Below are 15,942 nucleotides of genomic sequence, written 5' to 3'. Positions count from 1 at the left end.
AACATCTCATAAAAAAAGGAATGTATTTATTCGTGACATTATAGAACGATGGGTCACACCCTTGCCGCACAGTATATTTTAAACGTGACAATAATACTCGCTTCGATTGTTTCTTGTTATCTGCATTGAAGCCGTCACGCACGGATTTCCATAAGAGCATAAGCATAAGCGCGTGTGTATCGTCACCGAACGAGAGAGAGGCCCAACCTCGCCGAGTATCGCGGAATAATGCGACGTTTCGCGCTCATGCGGCGTCGCGCTTGCGGCGTTATGCAAATCCGCGAAAATCAAATCGTCACCTCGAGCGGATGCGACACGCACGGAAAAAAAAACGAAAAAAAGCGCGAGTGGGAACGAACGAATGGTCTTCATCTGGCTAACGTGTCTGGGATGCAAGCAGCATAATAAATTCCGACGAGCGATGCCGGAGTATCTCGCCGGGGCACCTCGGTATAGATCGCTTTTGCCATTACGGGACATCATGGGGCCGCCGACAAAAATAAACTCGCCTTGACAGAGACAGATCGCCTCGCTCATCCGCGAGTATACTGTACGCGAGCGCGAATTTACTCGCGTCCCCTGCAATCGATAGATCCGGGGAGAGAGAAACTTGGCCTTGCCGGAAACCCCGGCGGGTAGAATTGCGATTGTGCACTAAGGACACGAGAATGCAACATTCCCGGTTCCTTTGATCTTCCGGTTACATTCGCCGTACGATGCGCGTCCGTTTGTCCATCGTCCGTCCGTCCGTCTGTCCATCCGTCTGTCTGTCCGTCTGTCTGTCTGTCTGTCTCTCTGTCCGCCCGTCCGTTCGTCCGTCTGTCTGTCCGTTGTCTACCGCAGACAGAGTGCATCGCCGTCTGGCCCCGGCCCCAGAAGGGTCTTTGACCGATTATCACTTGGTCTTTATGGTCTTTGAGGTTCTTTTAAACCACCTCGCCGCTTCTCTGCTCCGTGTCCGTCTGCCTCTCCCTCCATCTGAGCGCCCTCTCCGCCCTCGCCGCCGTCGTTGGCGCCGACACGGCGAACACGGGGACCGAAGGGAAGAAAATCGGCGGGACGAGGAAAGGTGCGAACGAGCGACGAGGACGGCCGGTCATCGCAGGCGGGGGTAAACAACATCGTACATCGTACTCGCGAGTACACCTTTGTGCAACGCGTAAGCTGACTGCATCGCGCCGCAGTGAGCACTCGTACGCGATTTTCGGCGCGACGACGAGCGAGAATTAAATTACATTTATCGTTGCAACGAACGGCGATTTGCCAGTTAGTTCTCTCTTCGGATGCGTGTATCATATAGCGGGTAGATAAGTCTGAATGTGGAGAGAAAGAGATAGAAAGTACTATATATAAGTATGCGATAATATAAAATAAAAAGTATAAAATATATAAAGTATAAATAAAATAAATATAAATAAAGTATAAATAAAATAAATATAAATAAAGTATAAATAAAATAAAAATATAAAATAAGATACAAAACCTAAGAGAGATTCATACATAAAGAAAAATTCAAATTGATAAACGTGGAATTACAAGAATAGAAAGGAGAGAGAAAAATTGAAAGATTAAGATGCTATGAAAGAGCGTCACGTAAATGCGAGTCAATATAATCAACAAGACACATTTCTAACATTCTGTAGTGTTTCATTGACGCGACTTACATTCTACATACTTATTCGCAACACGCAAAAGCTCTTGACTGCGCATTTTTATTGTTTTTCTAATAATATTCGACATTCCACTTGGGCAACGTAATGGCCATGTCGAACATGGACAATATATATGTTGCAGATAAGTAAATATAATAGCAGTACAATAAATATAACAAAGAATTTTGGATCGGAAAGAAAATTTGCGCAATATCAATGTACTGTATTTTTCTCTCTCCTCTCTCTCTCTTTCTTTCTAGAGGTGTACTTCGGGATTCCTACGTCGAACGTCACGAATTCATTAAATAACGAATTATTGAGGCCGATCGCCTGGTTAAGCTCGACTCTGACGTCTTTTGTCGCTAAATAAAGGACCGAACTGGAGTGTCGTGACACCAATATTGTAATTTCTCGAGAAACGAAAGGGAACAAAAAACGTACGAGCAAAAAGACGTAGGGAAAAGGGGGGATCGTAGATATGAAAACACATGAGCGCGTATCGTCACGTGGTATCTGTTCCACGATTAATTCCAACTCTCACCCTCACATCTTTCCTCCCATTAATTATTTTCACTGACCCGGGATACATCAGCACATCCAAGCGTATGTCAGCGCGAGATACGTCTGCCCTTTCTTCTCGTTGTGTAAAACAGATCGACAATTGATAGATTTAATTTAATCGATGTCAAGATATATTTCGCTTCGAATTTTTTATTCTGAAGACATAGCGTTTTAAAATTCTTACTATAAGTACGTACGTCAATCAAGAAAAAGATTACAAGACCAATAATAAGAAAGCAAAAAGCTTTTTCTTAAAATTCGCAATCAAATATTAGTCTTCTAATATATTTTTCTACCTTTTTAATCATCAAATTTTTCTTGTGTTATCATTTTTTATATAAATCAATTTATTCTTTCATTTTATTTATTAAGGAATAAGGAAAATGAAAGAATAAATATCATTTTACTTAAATTGATCGAGTTTTAGCATTTAATTTATAACGGAATATGAAGTGCAAAATAAAAGCATTGTGTTTTTAGGACAAATATATTACATTAAACACTTATATACACATAATAGGAATATTATACGATAAAACATACGATACTGTCATTCTGCCAAGAGAGGTATATTAAATTCAGTCAGTCTACAATAATCGACCGGCGCAACCGGACAATGCAAACTCCATCGAATTTGAAGACGGCGAGTGTCTCGCCACCCCCGCGAGGGTATATAGGTGTCGCGAACTTAGCGAGAGATACCGGAATACGCGGTGGAGCACGTATGTATACCATCCTCTAAACCGTGAGAGAAGAGCAGAATGCTGTGGGAAGAGGGGGTGGGGGGGGGGGTGCACGGCGTGGCGATGCATACCCACCGGGACGGAAAGGGGCGGAAAGCGACGAGCGTCGCCGAGATGAGACGAGACGAGACGACGAGGGCCGACGAGGGTCGCGCACCGCGGCGCTGAACGCAGTGCCATCCGATAGGCAGCACCGCTTGCTCCGCCGGATCCTCGGCTCGCTCCGATCCGAGCTCTCTCTGCGCTCGTTGAAGCTCCGCCACGCTCACATCGCCTCCTCTCGTTCTCTCTCTCTCTCTCTCTCTTTCACTCTCTATTTTTTTTCTCACGCGCTCTCTTCCTTCGTCCCTTTCCCTCCTCTTTTCTCTCTTCTCCGTTGTATCAGCGTGGCGTGGCCGCGGCAGCCGCGACACAACGACGGAGGAAAAGTCGCGGGTGGAAAACGCGGGACGCGTGCGGCGAACGGCATCAATCTCGCGTGTATCCGGCGGCCGCGTGTGTCGCGCGTAGCAGACGTATACGTGTGTGAGCGCCCGGCGCGCCTGCTCGCCCGCTCGCTCGCTCGCTCGCTGCGAGCGTGTACATCGTCGTTCCTTGTCGCGCGAAGAGAGGAGGCTCCCTTCCCCCGACCTGGATGCGCGGCAGTCTGTATGGTGCGTGTGTGCAGTCTATCTTCTTTCTTCCTCCGCTCGTGTATATATCTGCATCTGTCTATTTATTTATCCGTGACCGCTGTCTGCTCGCTCTTCTCCACTTATATATACACGTACACATATATTTATCTCCTTGTCTGTGCTGCCTCTGTCTCTCTGTCGCGCACGCTCCGCTCTTTCTCTTCTCTCTCTCTCTCTCTCTCTTTAGGGCTCCGTCTGTCTTCTTTCGTTCGTACGTTGATCTTTCTCCGTTTGCATCTCGCGATCGAGACGCCCGACGCAACGTGGCGTCGAGTAAATGTCGGTTTACGAGACGTCGCTTCTCGAGATATCGCGTCGCGCTCGCTTCTCAGCGCGTATGCAAAAGGTGCCTCGTTCTCAGAACCACGCGACGGAGACGCAGCATGGCCGCCTAAGCACGAAACGAATCGGAGTCCCTTGCCGGTGTCCACGCTACGGCACGTTCGCCGTCTGCTTCTTACTTTCACGGTGCATCCCTCTTTCTCTGTCGCGCTCCTCGCATGTATCTTTCTCTCTTTGTGTTTGCACGTTTCTCTTCCTCTCGTTTCTCTCTCCGCGTATTCGCAGACTGTATTCTCTGTCTCTGTCTCTCTCTCTTTCTGTCTGTTTCTCTCTCTCTCTTTCTCTCATTCTCTTGCTCGTCACCTCTGCCTTTCCTCGCGCCGCCGCAAAGCTTTCGCTCTCGTACTTCGTCTCGCTTGTTTTAATATTGCATCTTTGTTGCATGAATGCACTTTTCCTTTCGCTTTTGCTCCCTCTCTTTCTCTCTCTCCCTTCATGACAGCTCTCCTACCTTCTGTTGCATCTCTCTTTCTCTCTCTCTATTTCTGTTTTGCATCTTCTCTCTCAGTGATAGCGTCTCTCTCTGTCTCTCTCTCTCTCTTGCTTCCTTCTCTCGTATTGCTCGCCGGAGCACAAATAAAGTCTCTCTTTCTCTTCTTCGCGAGAGAAGGGAGGGTTCTCGCTCTGTCTTCCTCTCTCAGCGGGTTTTTCTTCCCCTCTCTGGTTTCTACATTAGTCTCTCGTTCGTGTCCCCTGATCGTGTGTTTCATTCGAAAATAGAATGTCAGCGCGCGTGCCACGCACGCATTTTTGTCGTGAAAACAGCAAATTCCCGCGAGCGGGCGAGTTCGTCCGCACGCGCTTGATCGAGCGAACGAACGGCTCTCTTATTCCGTATCTTAACTTTGAAAAAGATTATGTTTCTTAACGAGCTCACGTGTGCACTTACGCTGACCGGACGCGCGTCTTGTCGCTCTTTCTACCTGAACCGCGCGTCACGCCGTTGATGATCGAATATTATTCTCTCGTAGAAATCGCGAAAGAATTTGCATGATGATAACGCTAAGGAACATGCGAACTGCCACTAATTTAATCGATTCTTGGTCGATGTTTGGAGGATTACGAAATTTTCCTATATTTTTAGGATAATCTCGATTTTTACTACGATATAATTATTATTAAATTAAAATAATGCTGAAAATACTTTGCTTTTTATTTCTAAACCATTTTAAAAATGTACTTAAAAAATAAATCGTAAATCTCTTCTTTATAGGCAAAAGAATTAAATTAATTTTACTACATTGATATAGATTACAAATCATGTTTCAAAAATAATTAAAAGAGATTCTCGTAATTGCTATTGAACATAAATTTAAAATTCTATAAAACAATGAAATAATTTATTCAGTATTACTAGAGATACATTCAATTGAAACTGAACTAATTGTTGTTTCATAAAAGTCTCAATCTGTTTCATTTTAACGTATCTAATAGATATATTTGGATATCCATCTATCGATGAACATTAATCATTAAAGGTGTATCTACAAATAACAGTAACGAGATACCTATAAATATATATAGTTGTCCTTTTAAATAAATATTCAAAATTGTATTCATCTACACATTACTGTATTTCACAAACCATATTGAAAATTGAAAACTGTTCTCGCGATCGACAAAATATTCTTCTAAAATCGCCGCGAAAATCGTTGAGCATATCGTCCGATCGATAAAGCGTAAGCTTAAAAATAATCAAGTACTTTTTAACTGTATCGCGTACTTTATTCTAAGTTCAGTTATTTTAATTATTCTCACTGTGATAAAATACGTCACGTAACACAAAGGTGAACGCCTGTCCTGCCGTCGAGGAGGAGCGCGTGGCAGACGCGCGACGATATTTTGGCGGGAGAGTCGTAAAAATAGTGCCTCCGCGGTTTCCTTCCTTCGGCTACGAGACTATAATTAGCAGGTATTCCGCGTTTTACGTACGGCGGATACACAGACGCGTCCGCGAGCGCGCGGGCGCGCGCGTGATTTCGCGTTCGGGGATAAGAAGATCAATCGGCCGCGTGCCGCAACGCGCGACATGCCCCTCTTTCCGAGGGCACCGATGCGTGTACTCAATCGTTATCAACGAAGTACACGAATCTCGCATTAGACCGATGTGCCAAGTAGAAACGGTCTCGTCTAATATTTCTCCTAATTTTTCTCGATCTCTCTATGTTCGATGTCGCGACACCCTTATTCATGTGACGCGGTGTTCCACGTGATTTTCTCACTAAGATCTCGAGATCGTTCTTTTCTCAAGAAAAATATCGAGACAATTAATAATTTTTGATGATGAAAAATACAGATTATTTTTTTTATAATATTATAATGTAAGTTAATAATTATAATGTTAATATTATTTAATGGTATATTAATAGCATCAGCGAATAAGATACTTGAGATATATTTTTAATATATACATAATTATAAATTTAATCATATAGATTGTAGGGCTGGAAATAACAATTATTAAAAAGATATAAAAATATGATATTTTTTCTTATATTGATATACAGTTATTATATTTAACGATTAGAAAATTTTTTTACGCGCAAAACTAAATTTTTTTTAATAATAAATTTTATTCTCTGAAAAAATATACATAATTGTTCAGTGATAAAATTATCGATCGTACGTTTGTTTTTAATTGAGATAATCGCTTTGACCTAATCTTTATGGTCACGCGCATGTTGCAGCGATGATGACGATAATCGCGACATCAATGACGACGACTATACGACCCGGTCGACGGCGGCATCGCCGTCGAGACACAGTCGATCGGGTACAACAATGTTCGCGCGACGCGTGCTCATAAAAATAGCATTTTCGCGGTTTCTCCCTCCTTACGGCTATACTTAGCCCCGGGCACCGGTGTCCCTCGGCGTAGTAAACAAATTTGAGGAGGGTCGACCCTCGTGTAACGAGAAGCGCCGCCCGTATATTCCTCACTCGCTCGTCCATCTATTTTTTTCAACGCGTGTCTTAAATATTTTTAGAGGTAGCACCGTGTGTGTAAATTTTTTTTCATCACGTTCGTTTAAGAAAATATTCAACAAATAATTATGTCGTGCACTAGGCACAAGGTCTCAGATTTACCATTCATCCTTTTAATGAGGACTATGTAAGAGTCGAATTAAAATGCAATTTGAAGAAATCAGTTTATTTCATCGTGTCAATAATATTAAAAAATATATTTTAATATTTCTGAGATATTTCGGAATTGTCAAGTATTTTAGAAGCAAGTGAGATGAAAAATAAGATGTTAAAGAATTAAGATTTAAGATTATGACGAGATGTGATTTATTATTTTCTTAAATTGTTTCAAGCGATAGGTTTACTTTAATAATTATTTGAAACTTAACAGCGCTCTATAGCCTCAATCTTCTCTCTCTACTCTCATTTCCCTTTATATTTCCTCCGTTACACTTTTAGATCAGTCACTCCCATCTAGACGTCCGTATTTCTGTGTTTCTTCGTTCTATGCAGATGGCTTGTCTTGTCACCTTTATTATGTTCGGGGATCAGTTTTATTTAAGCTATTTTGCTATTAGCGAGAAGAAATGATGCATAAGCATGTGAAATATAGAGCACGCGAGAGCGCGGTCGATTCTTTTCACGTTGCAGCGCGCGGTTCCAGAATCGGCGCTCTGATTAATAAATGGAATATCGAAAATGTGTAACCCACTTGCCGAGAACCAATTAGAGAGCTGGGCTCGCTATATTCAGATGATATAACAATATTTTTTAACATGTATAATAATATTCTCAGAAGATACATTTAAAACATCAAAAAATATATAATATATGTATATTTATGAATAAAATTATATTTTAAGTCTAGTATATCTACGTATATTATATGTGAACAATTGTATGTGTAATGATGTCTGTAATCACTGTTCACTAGCTACTTGTATATGAATAACAACACAGTTTTCCATCCATATTTATTCGTTAAATGTTTCTAATCAAATTTGAAATTGATTCATTTTTCTTTACCGCTGGCTTTTTATGACACCTTTGATTTATAACATTTCTAAATTTATAGACTTTTCTATAGTTTTCTTTCCATTTTGAGTTGGATATTCAATACGCATATCCAGTCTGCAGATTCCACGTATTATCTGCGGACGCATATCTATGAGCATAAATGTTTTAGGCATAACATATGGAGATATATTAGGCTTTAGGATCCCTGAGATTATGGAAATTATAATATAAGAATAGCTAGCGACGCTTTTTCGATACGAACTTATAATAATTGTTTACATTTTTTTTATATAATTCCCTAGGGAGTCTTATGGAAAATGTTTTGATATTCGCGTTGAAACACATATGTACTATCACATTCGTACTTGTGCTCGTTATTGGACTATTAAACTATTCTACTCCCGACGGGATAATTGCGTCCTGTGAATAATTGGCGGCAAATGGTATACGTGAGCTTGATCACATCTCATGTTAACTAATTGACTGTTGGGTGTACCGAAATTTTCGCAAACTTGTTATAAATTCACATTTTCATTTTATGTAACGTTTATCACATTATAATAATTATATTTCAAATATAAATTCCATCAAAGTCCATTTGTAATTTAAAAAATGTAATTTTACTCATTAATTTTGATTAAAACTAAATTCATAGTTTAAAAAATGCAAGAATTATAAAATAGAAATAAGATGAAAGAAAATTATCTAACTAATAATCGAAAACATTATTTAAAGAAAAACAAAGATTCGACTTCCGATCGACATATTATGGACAAATTTTAATAAAAGGAAATACATTAAAACATATTAATTATAATTTAATAAATTAATAAAATAAATAAAAATTAGGTAGAAATCATTCTCACGTAGAATTATTCTTAATTTTTGACGTTATTTTAAGAGAGACAGAATTAGAGAATTATAATATTTAAAATTATAAACTGAGAAACTATATGTATACATATCGCAATAGGAAAATATATAGATTTCTGCGCGAAAATTCAATATTTACGAGGACAAGAGAAACATTTCTCAATTGAATCGTGGGATTCTTGGATTGTTTCAGATTGCACTGTAGTCCTGTGAGCGCTATCTGGACGTCGAACTAGATAGCGAGGACGCGGAGGAGGAAGCGGAAACGCGAGCGGAGAATGCCGCGCGCCGGACAACGTCGATGCGCCGAGCAACGCCGGGACGCGGGTCGCGGCACCGGCTGTGTCTCGCGGGGCGCGCGATGATGGCGGAATGCGCGCGGACAGAGGATACGGTATTGTCCGGCCCGTCGATCGAGCACATGGTGGAGTCGGTCGCCTATCGCGGCGGCAACATCGAGCGCAAAAGGGGCAGCAGCACGTGGCTGGTACGCGCGACGCAATAATAGATGCCAAAACGGCACTACGCCGGCACGAGCCGAGGTGGACCAATCGTCACGACGCGGGACGTAACCGTCGAATGCGGACAAGTGCTCGAGGAAAACCGCTGGACCGCGTGCTTGCATGTAGATCGCGAGGAAGAGAAGGAGGAGGAGAAGAAGAGGAAGAAGGAAGAGAAGGAAAAAGAGGAGGGAAAGAACGACGGCGAGGCTCATCGTCGCGAACGGATCGCGGACAAACAGACTGAACGGCCGCCTCGCGGATTTTCATCGCGCGGCAGGGAGTAGCGGGTGCCACCACGGGGGCGGGGGTGGGCTTGCCCCTGCTTCTTCTCGTTGTTGCTCTCCTCGATGATCTAACGCGCGCGACGACGGCCACGCAGGTGATAACTCAGCCGCTGGACAGCCTCCATCCAGCCGACACTGCATCATCTATTCATCTGTCGTCGCAAACGTCCGATCGTTCGTTCATCGCGCCGCGCCTGTTTCGAAGGACGATTCGAAAGTGCGCCTCCAGCCTTAACGAAATCAGTTCTAAAGGTCACGCGAATCGGAGAACTCTGGATCATCTTACTACACTGACGACGCGTCTTTCGCCTTCTTCCGCGCCGCCGTTGTCGTTGACGTCGTCTCTGTCGTTAACATCACCGCTATTGTTGACGCCACCGCTGTCGTCGTCGTCGCCATCGTCATCGTCGTCGTCATCGTCGTCATCGTCTTTGTCATTGTCGAAAGTGCCGTCGTCTTTGACGCCGTTGAATATTGTCGTCGTCAGACATCTTTCTGTTCCGACACCGGATCATGACGAAGAAAATGAAGAGATCACAGCACGACGAGAAAGAGCTAAACGAGTACCAATTAGCAAGAGATCGAAACTGAAAGATCAATCTTCTCCGAACTTCATTGATCCCTGGCCGGAGGCATGGCGACGCATTGACGAACATTCTCTACAACCTCGCAAGCTGGAATCCGCATCGCCCATCGACGATGGCTTTCGCCCGGCAGTCCGAGCTTTCACTCCGTTGCTAAAGCCCGTCTTCAAGTTCGGAGAATCGATATTGCGCCCGGAGAATTCCCTGCGGGATATTCTACTTCACGAGAGCGCTTCGAAAACAACGGCGACGACGACAACGGCGGTGGCGACGACAACGACCACGCGGGACATCGCGTATCTCGGTGCTACTCGGCGAACTGGAAGCACCGAGAAAGATGACGTCGGGGGAGTGACTGAGGACGGGATAAAGGATGATAAGAAAAGTGGAAGGGAGTTAGTGCTCGTGGGGAACAAGGATAATGGTGCGGTCGTAGTTGGTGGTGATAGTGTCATCGAGTGGACTACGACGACAGTCACCGGGCCGATGTCATCGTCGCGGTCGGCGTTCTCCGGAGACGATGTGCAGGTGGCCGAGCGTGTAAGAGTGCGCGCAAATTCCGAGCGAAACTCACCGAAGAACGAAGAAAGCGACGAGGAGCAGGTCAAGGTAACCGTCGCGCACGACGTCGAAGATTCGTTCGTATCGTCGACGACGACGACGACGACAACGACGACGACGACGACGACGACGAAACGTCCACCACTGACTCAAGACACCTCTATGGAAGCACGTGAGTATAAATAAGACTTGAATTGAATAAATGTCTTGCTTAATGTGTATGTGTGTATTAAAAGAATACTTTATATTTTCTAGAGATTTTATTCGTGAAAAAATAGAAACTTGAATTCTTATACCACACACTATTAAATAGCTCAAAAATGTTATAAAATTTTTAGTATGCGAAATAGAAAATATACACATTGTGTAGAATCATTTTTTGAACATTGAACAATCTAATTATACTCAAAACAATTAAAGGACATCATTCTTTTGAATAACTCTGTAAATCGAACAGATTGCTACCAATTAACAGAATTGAAATTTATATTGTGTGCTCACAAACATATTTATTAAATATAAAAATTGTATATTAAGAGTCAGAAAAAACATTAATTTTAAATATCTATCAAGTATTATAGATCTTGAAGAAATATTTTTCTCTTTTTGATTATTTAAAATATTATATTATAAATTATTTTCTTTTAATAACATGCAAATTTTATAAAATATCGTTTTATTTATTTACAAAGAAAATTTTTTAAAAATTTCAGTATTTCAAAAGATTTTATATTTTATATAATAATGAATTACATTCTATACAATGATTTTACACATTCTACACTAGATTTTACATTCTATATCAAAATATAAAACTCTCGTTTGATTCTTTAAATTCATCTGACAATGACATGAATGAAATATGCATTTTCGCTGAACCCTCTCCTCCTCGCCTCTTGCCAAAATTTCTTTCTGATCACCGATTCACACACGCGAGTATGCGATCAGCGCCGTATTCGTTTTGCCATGCTTGAGCTCGTGTTTACAGGAACCGCAGGATCCTCGTGGTCAGAGTTATTTTTAACTATTCCAACCGTGCGTGCAGCTCCTTCCCCATTTCTCCCTTGTGCTCCTTTTTTTCTTTCGTATCCTCTCGTGCACCATCTCGTGCCATTTTTCGTTTATAACGAACAGAAATCAGAGCACTGCGTTCGGTCGAATCGAAAGAATGAAGGTAGCTTCTTCGAACACTTATCAGTCTTTCTTTTTTTTTTCTCGTTTCTCTCTAGCAACTTTTTTATAAATTATTTCTTTATACTCGCTATTCTGAAAATGGCAATATAAATATAATTTGTTACATACAATGTGGAAAATATTTTCCTACGCAGAATTTAATTTATTCTATGCTCGAATTTATCATGAGTCATCATAAAAATCAATCTATAAAAATTAAAGTGTACCAATAAAAGAGAAAGAGAGAGAGAGAGAGAGTGTGTGTGTTGATACAGGACGTGTGTCGCACGATTTGCATATTTCGTGTGTTTACGTCTGACTACATACACGGGTCGTGACTTCGCGTAGAAATCAGCCGATCACTCCTTTCGTGCATCGGATAAATATGTACTTTTTTTGCTTACTTTGCTTTTCTATTATGTCCTATTATGTCTTGTCACATGTGCAAATTATGCAGCGCGACTACAATGCCAAATCAACGTTGAAAAACAATGATCGAATCCTCATCGATACATCGTCTGTGTAAATTTAATTTTCGATTCACGTACGAGTATCAGCGAAAGATCAAAGTTCATATCCGTATTCTTCGTTAAAATTTAAGATGAATATCTTTTTCGTGAAATTTTCAATCCCAAAATATACTAGCTACAATATTTTACTATTTATTAACGAGAGCTCAATTCATATAACTTTTTAATTCTCGATCGATATATCATAACTCTAATAATATAGCAATCATTACTTTGGTGTACATTATTCTTTGATTTCTAGCATATCGTATAAAAAAGTTAATTACAACAGACAAAACATTGCTGATGTCGAATTATGTCGAATTATGTCTACAAGGATCTTACAAGGATAAGTAAAAGAAATACAATTGATTACAATTAATTTACATTGCTGAATGTCCGGATTTTCGGAATATCGTACATATTGATTAATTCGCGCGAATAAAAAATTTGTCATTTATTCGCTGTCCGATTTCGGTTATTGCGCGCTACCCGTACATTTGTATCATTACTTAACGCGTTTATTTCCGTGCTCCTGCAAGAGAGCGGAGAGTCATCCTTCTCTTTTACGATCTAATTCGTGATCTGGACAGTGCCCAACGATGAGTTCTCGTGACTATGTGATACCCGGTATACCCGGTATAAGAGGAATGACTAAATGGCCTGAGTAACCGGTCAGGCATCCCAAAACTCGCGATTTATTTTCGTATCTCTTGAAAAGAACTGACGCACCAATGATACACCAGCGGAGAGAAAGTATGTAATGCCCACGTCGTATGAATTTAAAGAAATATTTCGAAGAATCGATGTATTCTTTACGAAAACGCCGCTTTAAAAAAATAATTCTCTCTTGATTCGAGTGTCTTTTTGTATATTATAATATATTAAGATCGAGATATATGACTCGAAGATATCCGTAGAAATTTACTGAGAATCATTACATGTACGCCTTGTGCGTTTGGCGCTAGAGCAACTCTCTTTTAACCTAAATCCATACTATATTTCTCCGAAGAGAATACAAATTTTACGACACGACCCTCGTATCTACCCCCGTTAAAAGGGGATCTTGTATATTGAAGGATTAAAGGGTTATAGCTTTTTGCGAAGCGATATAAAAAGGCGAGAAATTTAACGGAGCGATCGACTCTGGGCGATTTCCATCGGTTCTTTGGTTGCGTCGCGCTCGTATTATACGACGCGTATATCTCCGGGATTCGAGGCCGGTACAACGCGTTAAGGGTGGCGGCAACGGCAGCCGGTAGGTTACCGCAGAGCAGGACGAAGCGGGGGGTGGCGGGGGGGCCGCGGGCGAAGAGCGAAAGGGCTTCGTCGCTATGGAAACCCTAGCACACAGCTCTCCGACTACTGTGGGGTGCCTCAAGTTTTTTATGGCCCGAACGATCGGAGGGTCGAGGCTCTAAAAATCGTTACACAGACCTAGATACTCGTCCTCTCGCCTTCCCTTCTTTTTCTCCTTTCCCCTGCTGACGCCCGCCGTCGAGCCGCTCCTGTAATATTCGCCACCCTTCCCGTCACGGACCTTACGCAACAACATTTTCGCGCTACGTCGTTTCGCTAATTACTGTCGGACAATCTTTATATCAAAGGCACATAGACATCGGTTCAAGATGCGTTGAAGACATTTCCATCTCTGTTGTTGCTCTTGCCACATTGCGACTGTTCAATATCTGAGAAATATTTAAATACCGTCCAATTTAGTGACACTTAAATATTTCTTATACTGTAATATATAGAAATATTTAGATTATACTTGTTAGATTTTTTAATAATCGGATAAAAAATATTCACATCGTGTCGCATGTTATTTCAGTTTTATAAACATTTTACAGAAGTCTTATGGTAATCGTTTTTGCAACAAATTTAAAAATATTTTTTAATAGAATATTTTCTAATTTTAATATACATTCTCTTCAACAGTAAATTCATGATAAATAGCGAGATGAATAATAAATATTTTTAATTCTTATCAAATCATCAGCAAGCGTTTATAATCTCATATCGGTATTACGTGTTAGGACTTAACATTTGGCATGAGAAAAATCTTGTAACTTTTTTGATACATGAGATCTTTAATTTTTAAAAGAATAATTTACAATAATTTTTTCCAACTATTTAGTTATATATATATATTTTTCCAATATTATAGTCTTTCAAAATGGCAAATTAAACATGACAAATCAATTAAACTGTGAAAATTAATAATCATTGTTATATGAAACATAATTAAAATTTGAGAATTAAATTATTTTTCAAATATCAGTTTTTTTATTATGCCAAACGTTGCTTAATATTTTTTTCAAATCGTCGTCTATACATCCCTCTATACTTCGTATTCGCAAAGAACGTTTGCAGACCGACGGAGTTCGCGATACGTTGGTCGTATTTGCGCACGACGATGGGCAGAAAGAGCAGGAGGAGCGATGTAAAGCCCCCGGTGCTCTTGGCACCCTCCACGACGGCTCGTAGCGAAGGGGGTGCGCGACGAGGGGGCGATAGCGAAGTACGAGCGAGCGTTCACTTCGAACTGTAAAGTATTGACTCGCCCCGTTGTAGGGAGAGCACCGTAAGCACCGTGTCTATAATGTTGACAGACGGCTCTCGGGACTCGCCTCCGTCCGGAAGGAATAACGCGACTTCCGGGAGCGGGAAAGTAAATTTCATCAAGCAACCAAACTGGGGCGGGTTGGAGCTGTCCGCGAAAAACGTGGATGCATAAAATACCGATTACGAATGACCGCAACCCACGATTTTAAACGTCCCAAGAAGCTTAAAGTTCTCCCTCTTATCTTTTCTTTAAAAAAATTTAAATCTTGCTTATTCTACTTTTAAAATAAAAAAAAAAAATTATTCTCCCCATCTCTCTTTATCAGTCTTACTTTCTCAATCTTTTCGTATATTTATATAATATATTTAAACATTTCTTTCTTTTTAACATGACCGAATCTTGAAATAAACTCATCAAAATCAACCCACAATATCTTTATATCTCATATTCTTTATATTTATAAATTAATTAAAATTTGCAATATGGAAAGAGAATTTTATGCAGCATGCGTGATTGCTCTGATTTTCATCTTACGAAGGATTGCTGTAGCTGTAGCACATTTTGCAACGGGGCGAATGGTGAAAGTTAAGTATTTGGATATTGACAGCTTTGCCATACGCGCGGCAATTACACGCGGCGATAGTTTTGAGAGAATACAGAGACGCGAACGACCGACAGACTAAACAAAAATAACCTCTTGTGGTGCATGTTCGCCCGCATGCACGTGCAAAGGATGTCTGGTTGTGACACCAGAGGAGTGGAGGAAGTATATGGCGTGCCATAAACACACACAAACTGAGAGAACTAACGGGGCTTATCGGACTATATCGATATTTACTTTCGATAACGCGTTATTAATACTATTCTCGAACATATAGTTAAATTATCGAAGAACTGTCAATATGCCGGAAATTTTTTACGTACCGGAGTATTTTC

At 41.0% G+C, this 15,942-nt stretch overlaps 1 protein-coding gene across 1 annotated transcript in view; it reads left to right on the top strand.

Annotated features, from left to right (window-relative positions):
* The first annotated feature begins 9,575 nt into the window (after nt 1–9,575).
* LOC145961145 (uncharacterized) overlaps nt 9,576–15,942 on the top strand; it is a 62,763-nt gene continuing 56,396 nt past the window's right edge. The window contains exon 1 of the mRNA XM_083081034.1: nt 9,576–10,930. Coding sequence (XP_082937160.1) covers nt 10,684–10,930 — 247 coding nt within the window. The 5' untranslated portion in view covers nt 9,576–10,683. The remainder of the gene's footprint in view (nt 10,931–15,942) is intronic.

Source organism: Camponotus vicinus, unplaced genomic scaffold, assembly GCF_025532165.1.
Source record: "Camponotus vicinus isolate PSW18456_S1 unplaced genomic scaffold, iyCamVici1.0 SCAF_10, whole genome shotgun sequence".
Lineage (NCBI taxonomy): Eukaryota > Metazoa > Arthropoda > Insecta > Hymenoptera > Formicidae > Camponotus > Camponotus vicinus.
This window is presented reverse-complemented; position numbering and strand designations above follow the sequence as displayed.